General features: G+C 41.7%; 4 protein-coding genes across 4 annotated transcripts; 3 read left to right on the top strand and 1 right to left on the bottom strand.

The window, feature by feature from the left end:
- Positions 1–747: 747 nt before the first annotated feature.
- Positions 748–3,847, top strand: LOC306753950 (TLC domain-containing protein 2-like; the record flags this gene model as incomplete). Its single annotated transcript, XM_079237863.1, has 5 exons — positions 748–926; positions 1,014–1,096; positions 1,494–1,576; positions 2,948–3,153; positions 3,652–3,847. The coding sequence occupies 5 exons, from the start codon at positions 748–750 to the stop codon at positions 3,845–3,847; spliced, it is 747 nt and encodes a 248-aa protein (XP_079093989.1).
- A 291-nt stretch (positions 3,848–4,138) lies between these two features.
- LOC306753949 (F-box only protein 40-like) lies at positions 4,139–10,164 on the bottom strand (the record flags this gene model as incomplete). The annotated part of the gene is made up of 6 exons (XM_079237862.1): positions 4,139–4,631; positions 6,395–6,725; positions 7,119–7,250; positions 7,880–8,166; positions 8,737–9,882; positions 10,147–10,164. The coding sequence occupies 6 exons, from the start codon at positions 10,162–10,164 to the stop codon at positions 4,410–4,412; spliced, it is 2,136 nt and encodes a 711-aa protein (XP_079093988.1). The 3' UTR covers positions 4,139–4,409.
- Positions 10,165–10,545: 381 nt separating this feature from the next.
- Positions 10,546–16,917, top strand: LOC306753948 (F-box only protein 40-like; the record flags this gene model as incomplete). The annotated part of the gene is made up of 9 exons (XM_079237861.1): positions 10,546–10,559; positions 12,272–12,308; positions 12,440–12,992; positions 13,103–13,500; positions 14,551–14,730; positions 14,837–15,078; positions 15,185–15,316; positions 16,054–16,381; positions 16,491–16,917. 9 exons carry the CDS (start codon positions 10,546–10,548, stop codon positions 16,701–16,703), a joined length of 2,097 nt encoding a protein of 698 aa, XP_079093987.1. The 3' UTR covers positions 16,704–16,917.
- Positions 16,918–18,320: 1,403 nt separating this feature from the next.
- On the top strand, positions 18,321–21,201 carry LOC306733163 (uncharacterized protein; the record flags this gene model as incomplete). The annotated part of the gene is made up of 3 exons (XM_079214361.1): positions 18,321–18,450; positions 18,582–18,629; positions 20,133–21,201. The coding sequence occupies 3 exons, from the start codon at positions 18,321–18,323 to the stop codon at positions 20,846–20,848; spliced, it is 894 nt and encodes a 297-aa protein (XP_079070487.1). The 3' UTR covers positions 20,849–21,201.
- Between the last annotated feature and the right edge of the window lie 1,557 nt (positions 21,202–22,758).

Below are 22,758 nucleotides of genomic sequence, written 5' to 3'. Positions count from 1 at the left end.
ACAATAAACCTGTGAGGCGAGAAAGCACAAAGACTCGGGGGAAGAAGTAGAGTTACTAATGTGCACTAATGGGACATGAATTCATACAGAAGGAGAGAGGAGCTCAGTGTATGTCCTCAGGCAGTCTAGGCCTAGAGCAGCATATCTCGGGGCTTGTCCAGGGCAAACCTGAGCCAAATGTTTTTTGTCTAACTGTTAACTATATTGCCTCACTTTCCACTTGTTGCCATCTGTGGCTGTTTACTCCATTTGTTCCCTGAATATGAACACATATTGCTTTGGGTTGTAGTCTTTACGACTGGACACCTCTTTCTTATTGTCATCATTTTGAGATGTGGAAAGCTTATTTTTAGCAGGGTTAAACAACAGTTAATGAGAATATATATATATATATATATATATATATATATATATATATATGTATATATATATATATATATATATATATATATATATATATATATATATATGCCATGGGAACAATTGAACAGTTTCTTTTCCAGAAGCGGAATCGTACCATGGTGTCATGTTATCATGTCACTGTAACCCTTAACCTGTCAGTAATCAGTTTGTCAGTTCAAGTGAGGGTAGGATCGTGTGTTAAAGGGCAGTTATTGAGTGTTGAAGAGACTTTAGCAGTTAGTTTCTCTCATTCCTCAAAGTGTATCTGACCTGAAATGTGCCCTCAACAGAGGAGCACATGGGGTTTGAAGTGATCTCAGGCAGTTTTCAAAAAAAAATCGAGTAATGGATTTAAAGTCAACCCTTCTGGTTGTTGGAGGCTCTGCATGCTCATTCAAACTGCTGAACGCCGCCATCAGATTCCTTCCAACACCAGAACTGGAACACAAGAAATCCTGGAGGTGGAGGAATATCAGCACTTCATTAGCTCACAGCTCGCTAACAGGAGCATGGGCCACCTTATGGTGAGTAAAGACACAGCGATCAGGGTCGGTGCTATCATTTATTTTAATATCTTCCTCTGGTTTCTCTTCCTCTCGCTCATCATGCAGTTTCTACCTTAAGCCTCACATGGTGGAGGACCTGATCTCCTCTCAGTCCTTGCTCTCCCACAGTCTTGTAGCTGTGTCTACAGGTGACGACCTCGCTCACAACACACAAAGATGCACGTGCTCACACACCAGCAGACAGCGGCCATTAGGCTTGAAATCAACTTAATGTAAACTTAATGTACAGTTTGAATTCATGAGGCGTTCATAACAACAGTGACTTCAAAGTCATGCGAGAATCTGTTCCTGGATTGAATCAAGTCAAATTGAATTTACCTCACTTGGCAATCAGAAGCTGACCCCACCAGTATACTGAGAATAAAAAGAAAAGTAGGGAAATGATAACAATGTCACCCATTATAATGTCCTTTCTGCAAGATTTAATAAAAGGGCTGAACAAGCCGTAATCAAAACAGTGAACGATGTTTTGCATATCAATGCACATGTGCTGCATGCTTACATAACTCATGTACTTTCTCCTAGGTTACTTTATCCATGACTTCTTGGACGTGGCTGTGAACCGGTCATTTAAACACTCCTGGGAGGTGCTCCTCCACCACTCCGTGGTAATAAACTGTACACCTTCTGTGTGTGTGTGATTGTGTGTATGTGTGTGTGTGTGTGTGTGTGTGTGTGTGTGTGTGTGTGTGTGTGTGTGTGTGTGTGTGTGTGTGTGTGTGTGTGTGTATAGCACGGTGGTTGAGAGAGCTCAACAGACTGAAAATAGATATCACACAATCAAATTCATCAGTTGTTAGTGTCCTCTTGGATGCTTCTGTTTTGTATTTGCAGAACATATATATGTGACATATTTGTTGTTTTATATATTTACTTGTGTTTTGTTTATTTATGTGATTTCTTAAAATGAAGTCTGCTAAGCTCATACATGCACATGCCTGATAATACTTCTGCGCTTTAATCAGGGTCAACTTTTACCACATGGTCGATGATTTCAAACAAAGTATCAAAGATTAACCTCTGAAACTGGATCATTTTGGACATAGACAGAATATGTGAAATACCCAACAACTGTTACACAGAGGATCTTTATCCGGGTGCATTTTAGAAAGCTTGACCTTGGAAAGATGGCGACGATGCAACACCCTGAATTGGAGAAGAAAACATCTGGTACATATACAGACGCTGAGCTCACACCCTTCTGTGCCCTTATCTAGCGGATTTCAGAAAATCTAGTGATATAACTAATTGATTACACATATAGGTAAAGATATGAAGAAGGATCAACAGGAAACAAAGATTAGACCTCGGTATGAATAGGATCTGAGTACAAAGTATTTGTGAGGTCGACTTTGTCCATCGCATACATGTCAATGTGTTATAAAGAGGAGGTCAGTGAAGGAAATCACACACGACCTTCACCTCCAGCAGGAAAACAGCTCAGGGACTTTAGGTCACGAGATTGTAAAACAGAGGACACGTGTTAGTGTTTGCCATGTGTGCGTTTGCTGATAGCTGAGCTAATGAGTCTCAATGTGTGGCTCTTTTAAGTTGCTGATTTAACCAGAGAAGTCGTAAAAACTTTATGCTGAACACTCATAGTTCAAGGTCTCCTTCTGTTAAGTTGTCATAAGATATTATGCTTTGTTTGCCAGATTTGAATAATATACCTTTCAGTATATCCTCCTTCAACCTGTCTGTAAATTCTTTACCATACAAAATTTACTTTTTGCAACTTGTCATTCTATTTTTTGTTAAGGATGTATAATGGCTTGATTATTGACATTAATATATGTATGATTTAATACTAAACCCTTAGTGCTACCACAGTAAGATTTGTAATGCATCATATGTTAATTATCTATTGATCATCTCCTTTGCAGAAGCTTTGGGATCTAAAAGTGACCTTAGACACTCTTTTCATTCATTTTAATGTGTGTTTTCTGCTTGTGTGTGTTAACCTCTGATTCCTCTCTCAGGTGCTCTCCTGCTTCAGTTTGTCTGTGACATCCCGCCTCTATGTGGGCTACTCTGTGGTGTCTTTGCTGGTTGAGATCAACTCAGTTTTCCTTCATATCAGGCAGCTCCTCCTCCTGTCGGGACGGAAGAACATGCCCGGGACGGATGTTAAAGCCCTTCGGCCCTCTGTGACCTACAGGGTGACCAGCTGGCTCAACCTGGGAACGTACGTGGCGCCGTGATTTTCCTCTGGAGGTTTCACAACAGAAAAACTACCTCGTGGACCAGAAAGTGTTCATATGTGAGCGTGTGAAAAATCCTAGAACTATATTAAATGCGAACCCATGCATGTGTGTATTTTCTCATGAGAAACATCTGCTCACACATGATAACTAGTTTATGTTGATTTTCATCAGGTTAAATTGATGGCTTGTCATATGCTGATATACAGTATATTTAAAATATTGTTTGATTCAGTAATAAACTGCTAGTTCATCTAGAAAAAAGTTTATGGGAATAATCCTCAAGATTTGGAGAAGGTTGATATCATCAGTTCAATATGAAGCTGGTGCCGGGACCACGACAGCTTGTCTGGCTTTCTCCAACAATAACAAAATATGCCTTCCAGCACCTCTAAAGAACACTAATTGAACTAATGATGTCATATTGGTAAGAAAAAAGACATTTTCAGAGTTTGTCACAGATTTCCTGTCTCGACCTGCAGGTTATTGGGGTTTCGTGTCTGCACGCTGGCCTGGATGACCCGCTGGCTAGCAGCTCACAGTGAATGTGTATCTCGCTCCGCCCTGATGATGGGGACAGTGGGCCTGAGTCTCGTCTCCACGATGAACATGGTGCTGCTTTACAGACTGCTCAGGGCAGACTTCCTACCCAGCACACACAACACCAACGACCACTAGAGAAGCCAGCGCTGGGTTTCCCCTGATCAAAATGTACTCCATTGCTCAAGTCTAGCAGTTGTTCAAGGACCTGAGGACCACTGTAATGTATAGTGTTTGCTTGTAACTTTTAATGTTTGTCAATAAAGTAAAGGTGAAACGCAAGTTAGCAATTGTCTTTTGGGCGTTTAGACAAAAAAAATGATCACACAACGGCAGCCATCAGCTCCAATATTCTGCTTAAACTACGTTTATGAAACTTTCTTTTTGCATAATTTATGCAACACTGATGAATTAATATCCTATGGTCCGTTCAGTTCAGTTGTTATGTAGAACCGCACAAGTATTTATTCAAGTTATGTCATTCCAAAGAGTTATATTTAGTGTCTACAATTAAAATTAGTGACAGCATTTAAAATGTGTAGATGATCCTGATTTGTTCTTAATTCTATAAAGTATTCAGATCACTCAGGTTTCACTCATGTTTTTCATATTTTTAAGAGCATTTTTCTCCTTTATTTTTAAACGAGGTAACATGCAACTAACTGCATGTTTATATAATAACAGATTAAAGCAGCATATACTACATCATGATCCTCTTCTGCTGGAACAAGGTCACCAGAGTGGGATCTTCACAGTTTGTCTTAGTTTGGACCTTTTCTTCTCTGATGTGTGGCAGGTGAATCTTCTCTGTCCTGGACTCTCTCTCATAGCAGGGACACACCTTCAGGTGCTCTGACATGGACGGGACGTTTTGGAAGCACCAATCGTCCACAGGAGAGAACAAAGTGCTGAACTGCCAAACCTGAAGTCAGAGAAAAGAGACAGGCAAGAGAGAGAGAGAGAGAGAGAGAGAGAGAGAGAGAGAGAGAGAGAAAGAGAAAGAGAGAGAGAGAGAGAGAGAGAGAGAGAGAGAGAGAGAGAGAGAGAGAGAGACCTGAATATTCAATCCTATATTGTCATTTACACTCAATATTCTCCTAAAATAGTGCTGGAATTGGATTCAATCAAATATGTAATGTTAGTCAAGGCAGTAAAGGACAGTACTCAATATGATTTTTTTTTACAATTACTACAGTATTATCAGATGTGCTTGAATACCAATAAGGAGTGTATTATAATCAGGTGACATCATTAGATTGTGGATCAACGTAATCAGCATTTAAATGATTTAGATGACTGAGAAACCTTTAACCACTTATTAAAATCAGTGTCCACTTTATTAGGTACACATAACTCAAACTAATGCAGTCGAATATACACTCACCTAAAGGATTATTAGGAACACCATACTAATACTGTGTTTGACCCCTGTTCGCCTTCAGAACTGCCTTAATTCTACGTGGCATTGATTCAACAAGGTGCTGAAAGCATTCTTTAGAAATGTTGGCCCATATTGATAGGATAGCATCTTGCAGTTGATGGAGATTTGTGGGATGCACATCCAGGGCACAAAGCTCCCGTTCCACCACATCCCAAAGATGCTCTATTGGGTTGAGATCTGGTGACTGTGGGGGCCATTTTAGTGAACTCATTGTCATGTTCAAGAAACCAATTAGAAATGATTCAAGCTTTGTGACATGGTGCATTATCCTGCTGGAGGTAGCCATCAGAGGGTGGGTACATGGTGGCCATAAAGGGATGGACATGGTCAGAAACAATGTTCAGGTAGGCCATGGCATTTAAACGATGCCCAATTGGCACTAAGGGGCCTAAAGTGTGCCAAGAAAACATCCCCCACACCATTACACCACCACCACCAGCCTGCACAGTGGTAACAAGGCATGATGGATCCATGTTCTCATTCTGTTTACGCCAAATTCTGACTCTACCATCTGAATGTCTCAACAGAAATCGAGACTCATCAGACCAGGCAACATTTTTCCAGTCTTCAACTGTCCAATTTTGGTGAGCTCTTGCAAATTGTAGCCTCTTTTTCCTATTTGTAGTGGAGATGAGTGGTACCCGGTGGGGTCTTCTGCTGTTGTAGCCCATCCGCCTCAAGGTTGTGCGTGTTGTGGCTTCACAAATGCTTTGCTGCATACCTCAGTTGTAACAAGTGGTTATTTCAGTCAAAGTTGCTCTTCTATCAGCTTGAATCAGTCGGCCCATTCTCCTCTGACCTCTAGCATCAACAAGGCATCAACAGGACTGCCGCATACTGGATGTTTTTCCCTTTTCACACCATTCTTTGTAAACCCTAGAAATGGTTGTGCGTGAAAATCCAAGTAACTGAGCAGATTGTGAAATACTCAGACCGGCCCATCTGGCACCAACAACCATGCCACGCTCAAAATTGCTTAAATCACCTTTCTTTCCCATTCTGACATTCAGTTTGGAGTTCAGGAGATTGTCTTGACCAGGACCACACCCCTAAATGCATTGAAGCAACTGCCATGTGATTGGTTGATTAGATAATTGCTTTAATGAGAAATTTAACAGGTGTTCCTAATAATCCTTTAGATGAGTGTACAACAGTCCTGCAATAAATCCAAACTTCATAATGTTTTAATTCAGTAGAGATAACATCATAAATGATCCTCACAGACACACTGGTTCTTATCTTACCATGTGCTTCACCCTCCACTTGGCTCCTCCATGTGAGTAGGTCTTCTTCTCCCAGCAGAGGGTGACCATCCCTCTCTCCTGCAGCAGAGAGGAGCACACCTGCCTCATCAGCTGGGACACCAGAGCCAGCTGGGACAGGGACAGACTGTCCAGGAAGCGGGTCATGTGGCACAGCACCTCGTAGGGCAGCGAGCTCAGAGAGTCCTCCCCTCCTCCTCCCCAACCTCCTCTCTGAGTGGTGGAGGAGTCCACTGAGCTCCCGGGCGGCTGGGAAGCTTCACTTAGGGAAACAGGGATGACGGGATGCAGGCTAAAGCAGCCAAGGTCTTCACTGAAAGAAAAGTTGAAAATGAGGTCTTTAAAGGTTCATTAGATTTGTACTATCCTGCATAACTGTACTTTATCTTATTGATTAACATAGCATTAATGATGACACTTGAATAAAGTGTAGCTCCTGTATAAAGATAAGAGATTCAAACAAGTCAGTTCTCAATGAAGTTGATTAAAAATAATTCAGTGAGGCATTTACAGTTTTTTTGTTTCGTGTTTCACTTAAAACAGGAAAACCTTTGTAGTAGCTACATAAAGAAACTGAACACAAGTACCTCATCATTCCAGTTTAAAGTTAGTCCACTTAGGCATAATATAGTTTTAAAGGTGCTACAAAAAAAAAAAAAAGTGAATCAGTGCGACACAATAATAAAGATAAACTGTTTCCTCGTACTTGTAGGAGACGGTGGCTTCATGAGTGGAGGGCTGCAGCCTCGTCTGGATGAAGGTGCAGCCCAGGTACGCCAAGGGGCACCTCTGCTCGAACCATCCGTTCACACTCATCTGTATGTCACTGTGGATGTTCCTGCATGTGAGAGAATGTATTATTAGGAAATGAAATGTGATCATGTGTGTTGCTTTGTCTCAATAAAACAATTTAACATCAAACCAGAGCATACAATTGACCTGCAGTTTTCATCTCACTGTAACAGCAGAGATGTTACATCAGAGTAAATCAGATTAGCTCAGTTACTTTAATGGATTAAAGTCATAATGATGGGAAATGAAATATGAGTCTCTAATACTTAAATAATTTACGTGTATGTACTTAACCTGAACTGGTATGAGTTCAAACACAAAACTTAATTTGATATTTTAATATTTTACTTGAATCTTAAAGGTGCAAGGTGTAAGATCTGGCAAGAAATGTTGTTCAAAACATTCATAACATTGACTAATATTACCAACAGAATGTGAAGAGGCTGTCACCCGGCGCTCCGCTACACGGTTTGGCTCCCGGATAACTGTACATTTAACGTGTGTGGACTCAGTATAGTATTTGTTTGGCGCATGTGGCCATATCTTACACAAAGCACCTTTTTAAAACTATGAAGAAACTAAATATTTTTGGACTTTGATTTCTTATCCCCCATGCAGGAAATAACTGGATTTCAAAGGATAATTGGCCTTACAAACAACAATACGAAAACCCACTTATAATGTTTGCCATATTCTCTGCGCTGGAAGGCGTGTCCACATAGGAAGGTGAAGGCGGAGCTGGCCTTGTGGTGCCGGCTGGTGACGCTCTCCACCTGCAGCTGTAGGTGCAGCTCCAGCGGTTTTGCAGCGGTCAGGTCAGCCAGCGACGTTTCTCTCCGGAAAGGAACAGACAAGAAGTTGTAGGTCTGTGTGCCTTCATTTTGTAACAGACCATCTGAGAATGTGCTCTCTGCAATGAGGTGACCCCTTTGCTCCTTCTCCAGCGAGCACAGCAGAGAGGCCTGAGAGCCACATCAAAAACCATTACAGTCAAGAGTTAAACATTATAACATGAATACCTCTCAGCAAATAATTTAATGCCTGTGTTTTTTTCTCTTAAAACAAATGCAAATTAGGGTGTACTATTTTAAATGTGGCTGCAACTAATTGATATTCCCATCATTGATTAATCTGATTATTTCTTTGAATAAAAGATTAATCACATTAATAGTGTTTTTCACTATTTGTCAGAAATTAAGCAGCATCTGTTTGTCTACTCATCGTTGCATGTGAAAAGATTAAAAGTGGTCTTTGTATCTCAACAACATCACAAACAGCTTGTTGTGCACTGGGATATGAGGCACATTTAATCGGTGTCCATCATAGTGATGTGGCCACAGATAATTATTACTCTGCTCTGCATTTTAACGTATTCCAACACTTTGTTGACAGCTCAAGACTTTATGTTTCGGTTCTCTCTCACCGCTCTCATGGTGTTGAAAAATGACCAAAACAAAGACATTTTATCATAACATTAATCAAAAGAGCTGCGATGGATTTAAACGATTTTAAGGAGGAGGATTCTCTCTCACCTGAACTTCCTCCCACACCGGCATCTCCTCTAGCATCACCCCCAGGTCGCTCGTATCCACAGCTCGATTCTCCCTCTTGTAGAAACTAGGGTTGCGGATGCGGCACTGCCTGGCAACGAAGCTGGTTGGGGTTTTAAAGGTACGCACAGTGATAATCTTCATCGGCTCCACGTGTCCGTACACAAATTCCCTTCTTTTCAGTCTTTCAGCGAGACAAGAGGAGGATGTGGAGGAAGCAATGCATGCACTGCTCCCCTGTTGGCAGGTGTTTGATGCAGAGGCATCCAGACAGGTATCTGATGAATCGTCTTCTGTCAGAGAGGCCAGGCCTTCTCCTCTCCCTTTAGAAAGCCCCTGGTCTCTGCCTGACATAGCTGCCTCTCCAGCTTTCCTGCAGCCACCTATCTCCATACTGAACATGCGCTCCCAGGTGTTGTAGTTCTCCAACAGATCAGCAGTAATTCCTGTGTTCCTGGCAATAGCTTCTCTCTCTTCCTGGGTCAGCTCCTGCTCAACCTCATTTTCATTCTCTTCTTCTTTTTCACAAGGGGTTTGCATGTTAAAAGACTCCCAAGTGTGATCAGTGGCCTCCTTTGCAGCTGCCTTTTCTGCTGCCTCTTTCTTCTGCTTCTCCTTCCTCCTCTCTTCCATCTTTTTTTTCTCGTCTTTCTCCACACTCTGGATCAGCTCTGGGAACAGTTCTCTCATCTTCATGGAGTGAAACAGGAGGTCCTGGTCTTTCAGGGCCATGGCCAAGTCCAGACATCTCCCCTGCTCTTTTTCCTTGAGCAGGTTTTTATGCAGCTCTGTGTTTGGATAAGAATGGGCGTCGTTGGCCGGCCATCGGTTCCACTCCATGGAGCAACACACTACGCTGGCCGGACACACCTGGAGGTGAGCGGCCTGCGAGGAGCGCGTCAGGTGGAGCGGGCAGCCGTACTCGGCGTTGAGGCAGGGCACCCTCACCTTAGGGCAGAGCAGCAGGTGATCCTCCTCTTTACAAAGGTGGAAGAGCGCTCCACAGTGCAGGCGGCAGGGGATGAGCGCACAGCACACAGAGACCTCCACCCGAGCCCTGCAGCGCCGGCTGTAGCAGGAATCACAGTGGACATGCTGTCGCACTCTGGAGGCCCGAGAACGCTGACTCTGATTGGGTTTAGGGAGGAAGAAAGGAAAATTATGTAACAGATTGATTATCAGAAGCAAAAAAAAGTCACTAAATCATCTTTCATTCAATCAAAAAAGCAGGATGAGGCTTTAATCTCTACTAGTGCCCTTTGAATATGTGCCTCTTCAGAATGGCTGACTGCATGCTCTGTGGTGTTGCTGCTTGAAAGCTAATTGAAACACTGCTTCCTTAGTTCCCGAGCAATACACATGTCATGACATACAGTAGTTGCATCACACTACCAAGTAGCGGCTTGTCATGTTCAGAAACACTAGAGAAATACACTCTGGGCAGACTTTACCGTTAGGCAAACAGCTATATGTTTATTATGATGTTTAGATATGAAAATATGAAATAATAATGTTACAATGCTAACTATTTGTACCTCAAAATAACTAAGCCCCCAAAGCACTTACAAAAATGTAACTGTATACTACTTACTGTGTAAATATTGTATTGCTACGTTTCACTTAGAGAACATTTTTACTGGTTCCACTTAGATTCAGATACTAAAATATAACAATTCAAATATGTTGCATTATTATTAATAAAACTTTACAGCAACGTATTAAGATTGAAAGCTCCACCTTGAACAGTTTAGACATATTTTAATGTCAGAAATTAAATATGCTGGTAAAATCATGCTTAATATAAGGTCAGATGCATGTTTCGTGAAATATGTATATGTAAATATTCCTTGCTTCATAGTTAGGCTGAATTTGGGGAATTTGATGAAATGGGTCAGCCATTAACAAATATGGAATTGTGGGTTTGAATATTTTACTTTGGATAAACATTTTATAGATTCAATGAAGAGTCAAAACAGAATATACCATCGGTACTGTCAACAAGTATAAATCAAATACGATGATCTTAACAACCTTATAACAACTGAAGGAGAAACAAAAGTGGAAAACTGAAGCTTAGATCTTAGAGTTGCAAAATATACCCATACCATGCTTCAGATCCCGCAGGTCGTGCAAACAAAGAAAAAACTGCTAATCTCAAAGTCTTGCCATTCATCACAGAATGGCAGGATGCCAGCAGGGTCCTGTGACATTAGAGTCAATGAACAGAATTACCGCTCTAGGAGAAGGGAAAGCAGAGAAACGTACTCCTTGTACCCCGTCTTGTGCTTTAAAGACTGTGTGTGTGTGTGTGTGTGTGTGTGTGTGTGTGTGTGTGTGTGTGTGTGTGTGTGTGTGGTTTATAAATAGAGCCGTGTACTGACTGAGAAATGTTGCACAGGTGGTCAGAAACATGGTTTGGGTTACCAGCAAACTCAGAGACATACATCAGGAAATCTCTCACACCTTCTTCCCTCTGAGTCATAATTTGGTGCTTTGCATGATGGATTTCCAGCTGCAGAGAGCAAAATTAGTCTTAATATCCAAACAGTGTCCTCTAGTGGACATTCAATCAAAACATTGGCATTGAATATTTTATTACTGTCATTCCAACAGAAGGTAAACTGATTGCTCTGTGCTTGATACAAGTGGACATTTATTCATGCAGGAATGAATAGATGGCCGTGATTGAATCTGCTCCAGAAACTGAAGGGGGGTGTCTGCTGCTGAACCTGCTTGGTGCTTCTTGGCTATATTTAACTTGGCAGTACACGCAGCACAGGGACCAAAGGCAACGTTATAAAACGAGGAGGAAGCAACACGTCTGCGGTGGCACCTTGGTAAGAGCTTTGACTGGATATGGTTTGATCCCATTTTGAATGTTTTATAAACATTTTTTTTGTTATTTTAAATTGCAAACAGTACAGTGAAACTTCTTAGACAAATAATACAACTGTAGAAGTGAAACCTTTGAGTTGCTTCTCGTGCTCGTCTGAGTTACTGTCCTTCAGGACACACACCTGAACAATACTACTATATAGACTTCTAGTTTACAATCAGCTCCTGATTTAGTAAGAACGTGGAATAAATACATTTAAATGCAGTTTTGTAAGAGTGCTTTTGGAGTCAAACTGAAGAACAAACGTTGATGCTTCCCATTAATGTTTGTTGTGTGATGTAGAGGTCATGAGATACAAAATATACAAAATTAAAAAAAGATGAGATTTAGAACATTAATGCTGCCCAAATTTCTTGAAAATAATAGTATAATTTCACTGTCTCCAGCCTCTAAAAATAATAAAAAATTAAACCGGAAGGAAATAATTACTCTTTATTTGACCTGGTCATAATAATCTGACATATGTGACTATAGTGATGACGGCTCACAAGCAATCATTGCATTGTTTTTAGAGATCACAATCCAAAAAGGTTGAGTGACACTTGCCCATGTGATTCACTACTTAGTATTTAACATTACAAGGTTTTATGAATCTGTGTAATTTCTGTGTTTTGATTGCAGGATTAAGAAGCCGCTGGTTCAGCGTCCTATAGATATGGTGAGTCCCAGACTTTCCACATCTAGTAGTTCTTGTTGAATTAAAGTTCATACAGCCTTGCTTATGATGCAGTGTTTCTATGTAGCAAATCTTAATCTTAACTCCTCTCTTTTTCTTTCTTACCCAATCAGAGTCAGCGTTCTCGGGCCTCCAGAGTGCGACAGCATGTCCACTGTGATTCCTGCTACAGCCGGCGCTGCAGGGCTCGGGTGGAGGTCTCTGTGTGCTGTGCGCTCATCCCCTGCCGCCTGCACTGTGGAGCGCTCTTCCACCTTTGTAAAGAGGAGGATCACCTGCTGCTCTGCCCTAAGGTGAGGGTGCCCTGCCTCAACGCCGAGTACGGCTGCCCGCTCCACCTGCCCCGCTCCTCGCAAGCCGCTCATCTCCAGGTGTGTCCGGCCAGCGTAGTGTGTTGCTCCATGGAGTGGCTCCGGTGGCCGACTGATGACACAAACCCATGCAGTAACGTAGTCCTGCAGGAGAACGTGCTGAAGGAAATCAAGGGGCATGAGGGGGAGCCTCTGGATCTTGCCACGGCCCTTGTGGATCAGTCCGACCTTTATGACCGCCTGAAAATGAAGCCTCTCTTTCCAGAGCTGATCGAAGCAGAAGAGGAGGAAATAAAGGATGAGAAGAAAGAGGAGACGGCAATGGGAGGGTCCGTCAATGGTGTCACAGACAAAGGTAAAATATCATCTCTAATTTAAAAACACAAAGTGTTTCAAATGTGTTATAATTTCTGTTCTTTCTTTCCTCATCTGTTGTCTTTACACTTCACACGTCTGTTCTTGCAGAGAATAATGTTGTCGACGAGACTCTTCAGAACGGAGTAGGGCAAGTCTCAGGCATCAGCACAGGGAAATACGACTTGTGTGAGATGATGTTCAGCATGGAGAAAGGCGGCTGTGCTGTTGCTGAGGCAAACCAAGACAATGCCAAGCCTGGTGAGAAGGTCACGGAGAAAGATGACGAGCTTGTCGATAAAGACAAGACTGGTCAGGCCCCGTGGCAGGATGGGGTGCTGGAGCGTCTGGGGCAGGAGCTCACCCCGCAGGAGTACAACATGTATGTAATGCATCATGGGCGCATGCTGCTTACATTCGGAAAAATCAAGGCCTGTACATCGAGGGAAGACGATTTTGTCTATGGCAGCCTGGAACCTATCCCAGTCCAGACCCTGCACTCTTTTAAGGTGATGATTTACTTTACTGAAATATAACTGTTTTAATCACATCAGTCAGTTCAACCGTAGTGAGGACCTATTTCTTTTCCAAGCATATCCAGAGTTTACATCTCAGCTGGCCTTAGCAGTAACATACCTGTGTCGGCCTGCAACGGTACACAACATTCATGGTTCGGTTTCCAGTAGGAAAAGCAAAGGAAAAGCAAATTCTAAAAAGTTAACAATAAAAATGAATAACACAAATGTCAGTAATGGTCTATCATGAGACTCTGACCTGTCGATAATTCCTGAACTGCAATTTATGCACCGACAAGGCTTATTAAATAAAATGCAAACAAATTGTGGTCCATTGAGCTTGACTACTTGGCTGAGGCTGGAGATAGACGGTACTTTCTCACTAACCACGCGTTTGTGTAGACAACCAGCTGCGCCGTGAACAGAATCACTCACATACTTGACCATGTACTACGTGTTGGCACACAGAGAATATCACTGAATAGACGCCAGCTATTTTGACAGCACAGCTGTGGATCAATGGCAGGTCCTTTAAATACAAGGTTGGTGGTTCTATCTCTGGCTCGTCCTGTCTGCATTTAAAAGTGCCCTTGAGTGAGACATTGAGGCCCAAGTTGCTCTCCGGCGCTTTACAGCTTTGCAGCTCCGTCCATTAGCAACAACAACTGATGCACTGCCAAATCGTAACGGGTAAAACTCACAGTCTAGAACCTCTGTTTCACATGTGTGAGGAGAATAAAAAAGACTATTTTGACAATAATTGTTTTTGGTCACGGTTCGGAACAAATCGTACTGTTACATCCCTAGTTTAGAACCCTTTTTCCCGGAAGTGAAAAATCTAAACTTTAAAAATGACGTACAAACTACAGCAACTAAATCGCTCCGTCCAGATAAAACTGCACTCATCTACATTAAAGCATAAAGTGGCCCAATACAGCTTCAAAAAAAGCGTAAACAAAACAACTTGACCCAAAAAGCATCTACAAAAGATGTGTTCACTGTACTCTCTTGACTTATTATGTAAAATGTATTTCTTCCTGTAAGATCCCTGACGGCTATCACTACAGCTTGCGGCGGCTTCATCACTACGACAAAATTCGGCCTCCGGGCAAGCCTCGCGGTGTGGACACATCCGACCTGGTATTCAATGAAGAGGACTGCTACAGCGATGAAGCAGCAGCCGCCCTGCTAGGCTATGCTGATATGGAGGTCAGGGGTCACAAGGTCAGTCAGATATGTATGACAGTATATGTAACATGATGGTGAATTAATTGTACCAGCCACAACATTTATTCTCTAATAAATATTGTGATTGACTGTTTCTATGCAGATCAGTGAGTCAAATCCTTACGATGGGCTTTATGTCGACGTGGCAACACAGACCCATCTGTTCCGCGCGGCACCATTTAAAGCAAAGACAACTCTGGCTGAGGTGATGGTCGACAGACCGCTGAAACTTCGTCTTCAGCTGCAGTCAGAGAGGGTGAACAGCAGAAACACCAGAGCCAACTGTGTCTTCACCTTCATCTGCGGTCACACCTTCCACCGCAGGGAGTTCCCTTCACATTTCAGGTGTCTACTCTACTGACTTGGGCGTGTTTGATGGAGTTTGTTTCTCTCTTCTTGAAAAAGGATTAACACTAACGTAATGAATGTTCATTTCTCATCTCCCTTCCAGGAACGTCCACAGTGACATCCAGACAAGTCTGAGTGGATGGTTTGAGCAGAGATGCCCCCTATCCTACCTGGGATGCACCTACAGCCAAAGGAGGTTTCATCCCTCCACCCATAAAGCCACCGTCTCCTATGAGTGAGCACATTTCACATTCATCGGTCCAGATTCAAACACTCGGGTCTACCATGTGCCGTTTAATATGATCCAAAAACTTTAAAGCGGCCATAATTTATACTCTCATCACTCTCATAGCGTTATGAACGGTAGCTGCTCATTACCAAACAGCAGACAGACACAGTTGGTGAACATAAGGGAGCATTTTAGCAGCTAATGAGCCAGACAGTTACCTCAGGAAAAAACAGAGCGAAAAGAGAATGAATATTGGACTTACATTCAACAATTCAACAGATTGACACCAGGTGGCAACCTCCAGGTCTGACAAGTCAATGCAGAAGTGCCCTAAACTGGTGTAACTTTAACAGCCAGCAGGGGGCGCCTCCTCTGGCTGCAAAAATAAGTCTGATTGTATAGAAGTCTATTAGAAAATGACTCTACCCTACTTGAACATAAGGGTTGAGACCATAAACTCATGTTTACAATGTGTACACATTGTAAACATGAGTTTATGGTCTCAACCCTTATGTTCAAGTCTTCTTCAATACAGCATGATTTTGTTCATTTTGTAGATTATGGTCCCATTTAAAATAAAATAGATGATAAAGCTGGTTAGGCTTTGGGGCAGGGTAGCCTTGTGAGTGATACAGTAAAGTACCACAATCTCAAAGTTGGGCACAGACAAATAAAGTTTAGAAACTCAATGCACCTGGGCTTGTATTTAGTGAATGAAGGGCTTTATATTTTCATCCCTCCAGTCGGCAGCTGAGGAGTTTCAACTTGCGTCCAACACTTGTAGCCTCAGTAGGTGACGACTCCCAGCCATCCGGGAGCTCAGTGGACTTCTCCACCACTCAGAGAGGAGGTTGGGGAGGAGGAGGGGAGGACTCTCTGAGCTCGCTGCCCTACGAGGTGCTGTGCCACATGACCCGCTTCCTGGACAGTCTGTCCCTGTCCCAGCTGGCTCTGGTGTCCCAGCTGATGAGGCAGGTGTGCTCCTCTCTGCTGCAGGAGAGAGGGATGGTCACCCTCCGCTGGGAGAAGAAGACCTACTCACATGGAGGAGCCAAGTGGAAGGCCAAACCTGTGAGATATGCGTACTGAATCATCCAATCCATAATTTTTATTTATAACAGGGAATGCCATACTAACTGTGATTCATGTTTTTCTTTTCTCTCCTCCTGTTTCTCTCAAGGTATGGGAGTACAGTCACCTCTTCTCCTCAGTGGATTCGTGGCATATGGCAGACATCCCTCCAATGTCTGCTCATCTAAAAGTCTGTCCTTACTACGAGACCTCTCTGCACAGTGAGCCTGTTCCCCTCCTCAGCATGAGTGCCAAACAAGAGTGCAGCCGGGAGAGGCTGAGCCTCGTCGACCATTTTGCAAGAAACAGATTGCAACTATGAAAAATATCCTTTCAATTGTACCTGCTGTTTCAGAATGTATCTGTGTATTATTTACACTGATGGCAGATTACACTGCACACATAGGGATAATGTCTTATAACCAGTATGTGTCACGAAGCACAAGGCAAATAAAATAAACCTGAATTTCTAGTTTTCCTCTTCTTTGTAATCTACCTATAATACTGTATTCAGATTATTGGATTAATGGTTTATGTATAAAGCTTTAGTTTATTTACTTCAACATGTTTGCATTAAATAATTGCTAATTAAGATGTGATCCTGGTTTTAATTATTATTAAAAATAAATTAGAGCTGCAAGGACACTTTTTGCTCAACTTCATGTATTTGACAGTTACAAGTTACTTTGCAAATTAGACATGAACATACAAAAAATGTATAAGTAGTGCATCATTATTGAACGAAACATCAATCAGTATAATCATTTGTTAAAATGGGCTGTCTCTGACTGTTGATACTTTACATTTTGCTAATACAATTAATGTAAATCCAGTACTTTAACTGTATCTGCAATTTTACTTCTTTTTTTTACACGTTTCAATACTTTTAAGTAAAGCATTGGAATAATTATTCTTTTCCAAAAGACTGATGAAAAACAAATCTAAACAGACATTGTTTCTCAGAGGTGGGCTGAGACTTAAGTTCTATCATCTCAAGGAATAAAACACAATCGTATTACTTTCTTATATACACTCATATGCACTGCACATATTTTGCATTTTTTTCACTTTGCTTTATTGTTTAATTTCCTAAATTAATACACTCTGCTGTTTTGTTGTAAATATTGAGTATTTTGCATTCCTGATATCTATCTATCATTCTATCTATCTTGCTTGCAACAGCTGGTAGCATCACTTCCATGGAGCTCCTCCTCCTGCTGCTGCTCCGTGGCACTGATCACCCCTCATACCGGACTGCTTTGTTGTGGGTACAGCAGCCGCACTGCACGTACCAGCAGAAGGTTATGAGGAGGTTATTCCGACTCAGACTGCAGCAGGATCCATTCACGCGGTCGGGAAAACGTCGGCCTGCTGCAACAGTGAAACAGCTCCCCTAAGTGCACAAGAAACGCGTAAAGCACCGGTTTGCACGCGGAACGTTTTGCACGAGTCTTTTGTTTTCTCCATCGCTGCTGCATCGAGAACAGAGAGAGCACGGCGATACGAGGGTCCATGAGACACGCTCTGAGTAGGATACCGCTTCTGTATCACGGTAGGCCACGGGCAGAGTGATGCGTGCACAGTTACAGGTAGACACCGACTGTGCAAAAACGAGAGGGCTTTTATGGGCGAGAAATACTACTGCATTAGGTTAAATAAGAGAGTGTAGGCAATTTGCTAATAATTACCTTATATAGCTATTGCAGAAAATCTGAGTAAAACAGAATATCGAGCCTACTAACAGATGGATTATTACTCTAGCTTAATAAATAAAAGCGATTTTATTTACTTTCCATGGAATAGACACTCAGTAAGCCTATTTAAGCTCTGCTCTATGCCAGTCCTCAAATTGGACACAAAACAGCTGCACTGGGAGATACCTTAATCCAAAAACATCCAGCTACCTGCATCTGTGTGCAGGTTGTGGAGTGGTGCAGCCATGGATGCTGGGAAGCTGGAGCAGCAGGTGGCCAGTGTGGAGAGAGGCATAGCCTTCCTGAAGCAGGAGCACCTGGCCATGCTGACGGGTCTGCAGCTGGAGATCACACACCTAAGGAGGCGCTGTCGTGGTCAGTCTAGCAGCGACCTGCTGCTCTCCTTCTCTGTATGGGTCACTGAACCACTCGACTGTCTGTCTGTCACCCTGTCTTATCTTTCTCTGTCTGTCTGCCTGTTGTGCGTCCACTCCTCGTGGCTGCAGAGGTCAGCTGTGAGCTGGACTCCAGGTTTCCTGACCGAAGCACAGAAGGTAAGAAATTACAATTCCTTAATGACAAAATGGGAAATGATCTTAGGAGTTATGGAGAGGAACACACACAATCTGTGCAGAGGAGGAGAATGCACCTCATGATAGAAGGACCTCATGATAGAAATGGGTACAATGACCCGACACGACGCAACATTATTACAGTACATTTAGATTGACCTTTTGATATATTGGCAATATGACATGTTAAACTCATTTGTTTACATTTGCCTTATATCTTATTCATTGTATTAGGTATATAATAATAATAATATGTATATAAATATATATATATATATATATATATATATATATATATATATATATATATATATATATTGTCCATACCTATTAATAGGTATTGGCACCGATACTAATGTTATGAAGCGGTTCAATTATCGGCCATGACATGATCTATCCGCATTTAATACTGTTTCTTTGGAAATAACATCATGCAATTCAGTGTTAATGCTATTAGTTATATTCAGTCAGTCACAGCAAACTGCTGACTGATCTCATTAAATTCAAAACAATGAGATCCAGGCAGTAAGGTACAATATATAAAATAGACCATCGGTGTTGGATTCGGTTCTTTGTATCGGCAGATACAGTTGAGGTACTGGAATCAGTATTTGAAAAGAAAATGTTGGATGGAACAATGTGCTCTTCTTATCCTGCAAGAAAAATCAATGTTCCAGAAACAACAAACTATGTGCCGCAGCATTAGAAACATATAAACAAGTTGGAAGCTACGACAACATTTTGTTGGGTTTAAAGCACTGTTTCTCCCGACAAGACTGCATTTATACTTGGTTTTGCATATTTTTGTTCTGAGTGGCGTGCATTGCAAGTTTTATCGATGTATCTATGTCCGTCGAGTGCTTTAGTCCAGCCTTGGTTTTATTGAGAACATTCAAGCACTGTAATTTCAAACTTAATCTGCAACAGATTAAACAAGTGTATGTGTGAATAGGATATATTTTAATTTTTCACCCAACATTTGTCTCCAGAGAGGGTAGTAATATTCATAGGGATTGATATCTAAAATGTACTTTGACCCTGAATGATTATACTTGTGTTTATTGTTCTATGTGTGTCGTTAATCTTTTGAAGAACTAAAGCTATTTGGGTGGGGGTGGTTTGTAACAGTTGTGCTTTGTATATTTTGGAAACTGAAAAACACATGTGACACCAGCCTGGCCCCCAAATGTACAATGGTCACTTATAGGGAAGTAAATTACAGTATATGTGTGTATTGTATTTATCTAGCCAGGTCTGACTGAGTGATGAAGCAAGGGACGGAGCACAGAAAGGCAGAGTGAAAAGAAAAACGTATGAAATGTAATATGAGAGAGATTGATTAAGCAGACACATATGGAAAGAGATCTAGAGGATAGAAAACCAGATCAAATGATGACATCCTAATGCATACAATAATCTCCTCAACATCTACAGTATTTTCTGTATCTTCATTATCTTTAAACTGTATTTGTTTATGTTTCTCAGAGCAAGAAGCAGAGCTGGCAGCACGCTGTGAGGCCGCACAGCGTCTCCTCGAGGACCAGCAGTGCACTATGGTCGCTGCGCGTGGGGAGCTGCGGGCCGGCCGGGTACGGACATCCGCACTGGGAAGGAACCTGAGAGAAGAAGAGCGGCACTTCCTGGAGGAACTGAAGCGTCGCAGCCACAAGATCACACTACTGAGTCGAGAGCTGCAACGGCAAAATGTCACCACGACAACCCTCTGCCACGAGCTCCACACCGCACGCTTAAAACTGTTCCAGCAACAGCAGAGCACAGAGACTGGGGCTGAGGGAGAAGAGGAACCCAGAGGAAAAGAGGAAGAAGAGAATGAGGATGAAGAAGACGAAGGTGAGGAGGATGAAGATTATGAAGGGGAGGGCTCAGACTGGCTCTTGTCTCCACCTCCTCCGGCCTCTCCTAGTCAACCAGAAGCGAGACACAAGAGGCGTGTCAGCACGAGGGAGGAGAGGGTCAGAGCGTGTGTCCCCCAGGAGAGAGTGACGTCACCACAGAGGCCACACCCTATGCCTGACCCCGCCCTCTTCCTAGTGCCGCTTAGATACCGCCTCCTTCGCTTGAACCAACCAATCAGAACGCAGAATGTAGAAGGTATGGAGGACGAGTGGGAGGATATAGAGGACAGCAGGGTGCACAGGAGGGTGGACATGGGAGCAGGAGAGGGAGAAACTGCTCTGTGATGACGATAGAAAAGACAAAGTTTTCTTCCAGCAGGTTTTGGCCAAGATCAACCAACAACTGAAGCAGTTATTCTAGAAAAAGCTTAAGACAAGATTTAACCTTGTGATTGTCTGTAGATTTCAGGAATTAAGTTAAATATTTAGAAGTTAGTTGCACCAGAGCGTGTGATCACAACAACGTATTAACCTAATCTGTCACATTGATGGTACAACATGTACTTTGAAGATAAGAGCTGGTCAAGAGAACGGCTGAATAGTGGTCCTGTTTCATATGGATGCCTTTTTGATTTTAACCCTGTTGATCACGGCTTTTGCTTGTAATTAGTAGCCTTGCCATGAATACTTTGAACACACCGTACTGTTGACGTACATGGCAACCTGCTTTTTCACTGCACTAGCTGCATTCCAGGTTTGAAAAGTCACTCTAGAAGGCTTGGGACATTTTGTATGATTTGCACTTTATTAAATTCATGCAATGTGCCTGTGGCAGAGAATTATTTCTGGTGTGTTGTTGTCTTTTGTCTTAGTGTTTTAAAAGTTTCAGTCTGTCTTTGTTACAGCAATACTCAATAAGCAATAATAACTTTAGTAATTGCTCTGTTCTGTCCAATTGAGTAAGCCATGACTATGAAAGTGAGCCAGCATGAACAACACTGGGACCCTGACACAGCTAAATGGAATCCATCCATCATTGATTTTATTATTTTCACCTTTTATTATTTTCACAGACAAATGCCTGTGTGGCACAAGATGTTATGACCAACTGCTCTGAAATCTATATATTTTTTTAAATCAATAATTAATTCATTTGTATTTTTTGATTATTACTCAAATTGTACAAGACCTGAAACAATGATCTGATTAATCGAGTTGTCAACCAATAGCAATCAATCATACACGTCATTAGTCAAGCAAAAACACTAGATATTCTGCATCTTTCAGGTTTTGCCCATTTATATTAATATTGATTAAACTGAATATATTTGGGTTTTGGACTGTTGTTCAAACAAAACAAGCCATTTTAAAATGTCACTTGTTTTTGGAAAATGATTATAGGCATTTCAATTTACTTTTTTTTAATAAAAAAATTATCAACAGATCAATTGAACAATCTGCACTGAATTGTACATAATACAATATCATATATCAGTATAACCCTGTCAGAACGGTTCACAGCCCACTTCTGGATCTGCGACAGTGTGCTGCTCAAAACCTTTTATGTCAAATCCTACACTGGGTGGCAGTACAACCAAACCCTAAGAGGGATAAAAAAATATATCCAGATCCGAGTGCTTTGTTGAAGGAAAAGAAGGAAAACCCTTACACATACAGTTCAAAACACAAGTATCACTGCATTTATAGGCTGAAACTAAATATAAAAAGAGGGACGATGTGGAGAGTTCAGAGGACTCTAAGTAGGCGTGCTGGAAGATTCTGATGACGCAGTCTGACTATCCTTCATTTGCAATCTGCATCTTTTTTAAGCATACATATTTATTAGCAGCATGATATAGCAGTCCACTGAATGATGCAAACTAAAAAATAACCTACATTAAACTGGCATAGATCTGTTAAGTAAACAGGAAAATGTACAGATGAATTGAGGAAAGAAATACAAATAAAATACATTTTGAGTAACATTTTATATATATTTTATTCAAAGGAACATTATGTGTACTGAAACAAATACAAATACAAATCCATCCATAAACAGTGTATCCATATTTTCTTTCGGCATCCTCTATATATATATAGTTATAACAATTAAAATATAATTACAAAAAATATAAATAGAATAGGTTGGAGAACTATGTCGAAATGAGTCGAAAACCTTCAATGCACTAAATAAGATGCATTCAGAATCAGAATCAGTCATCAATGCACCAAACTCAGGGACATAAATCACCATG

The sequence above is a fragment of the Taurulus bubalis genome (assembly GCF_910589615.1).
Source record: "Taurulus bubalis genome assembly, chromosome: 2".
Taxonomy (NCBI): Eukaryota; Metazoa; Chordata; class Actinopteri; order Perciformes; family Cottidae; genus Taurulus; species Taurulus bubalis.
This window is presented reverse-complemented; position numbering and strand designations above follow the sequence as displayed.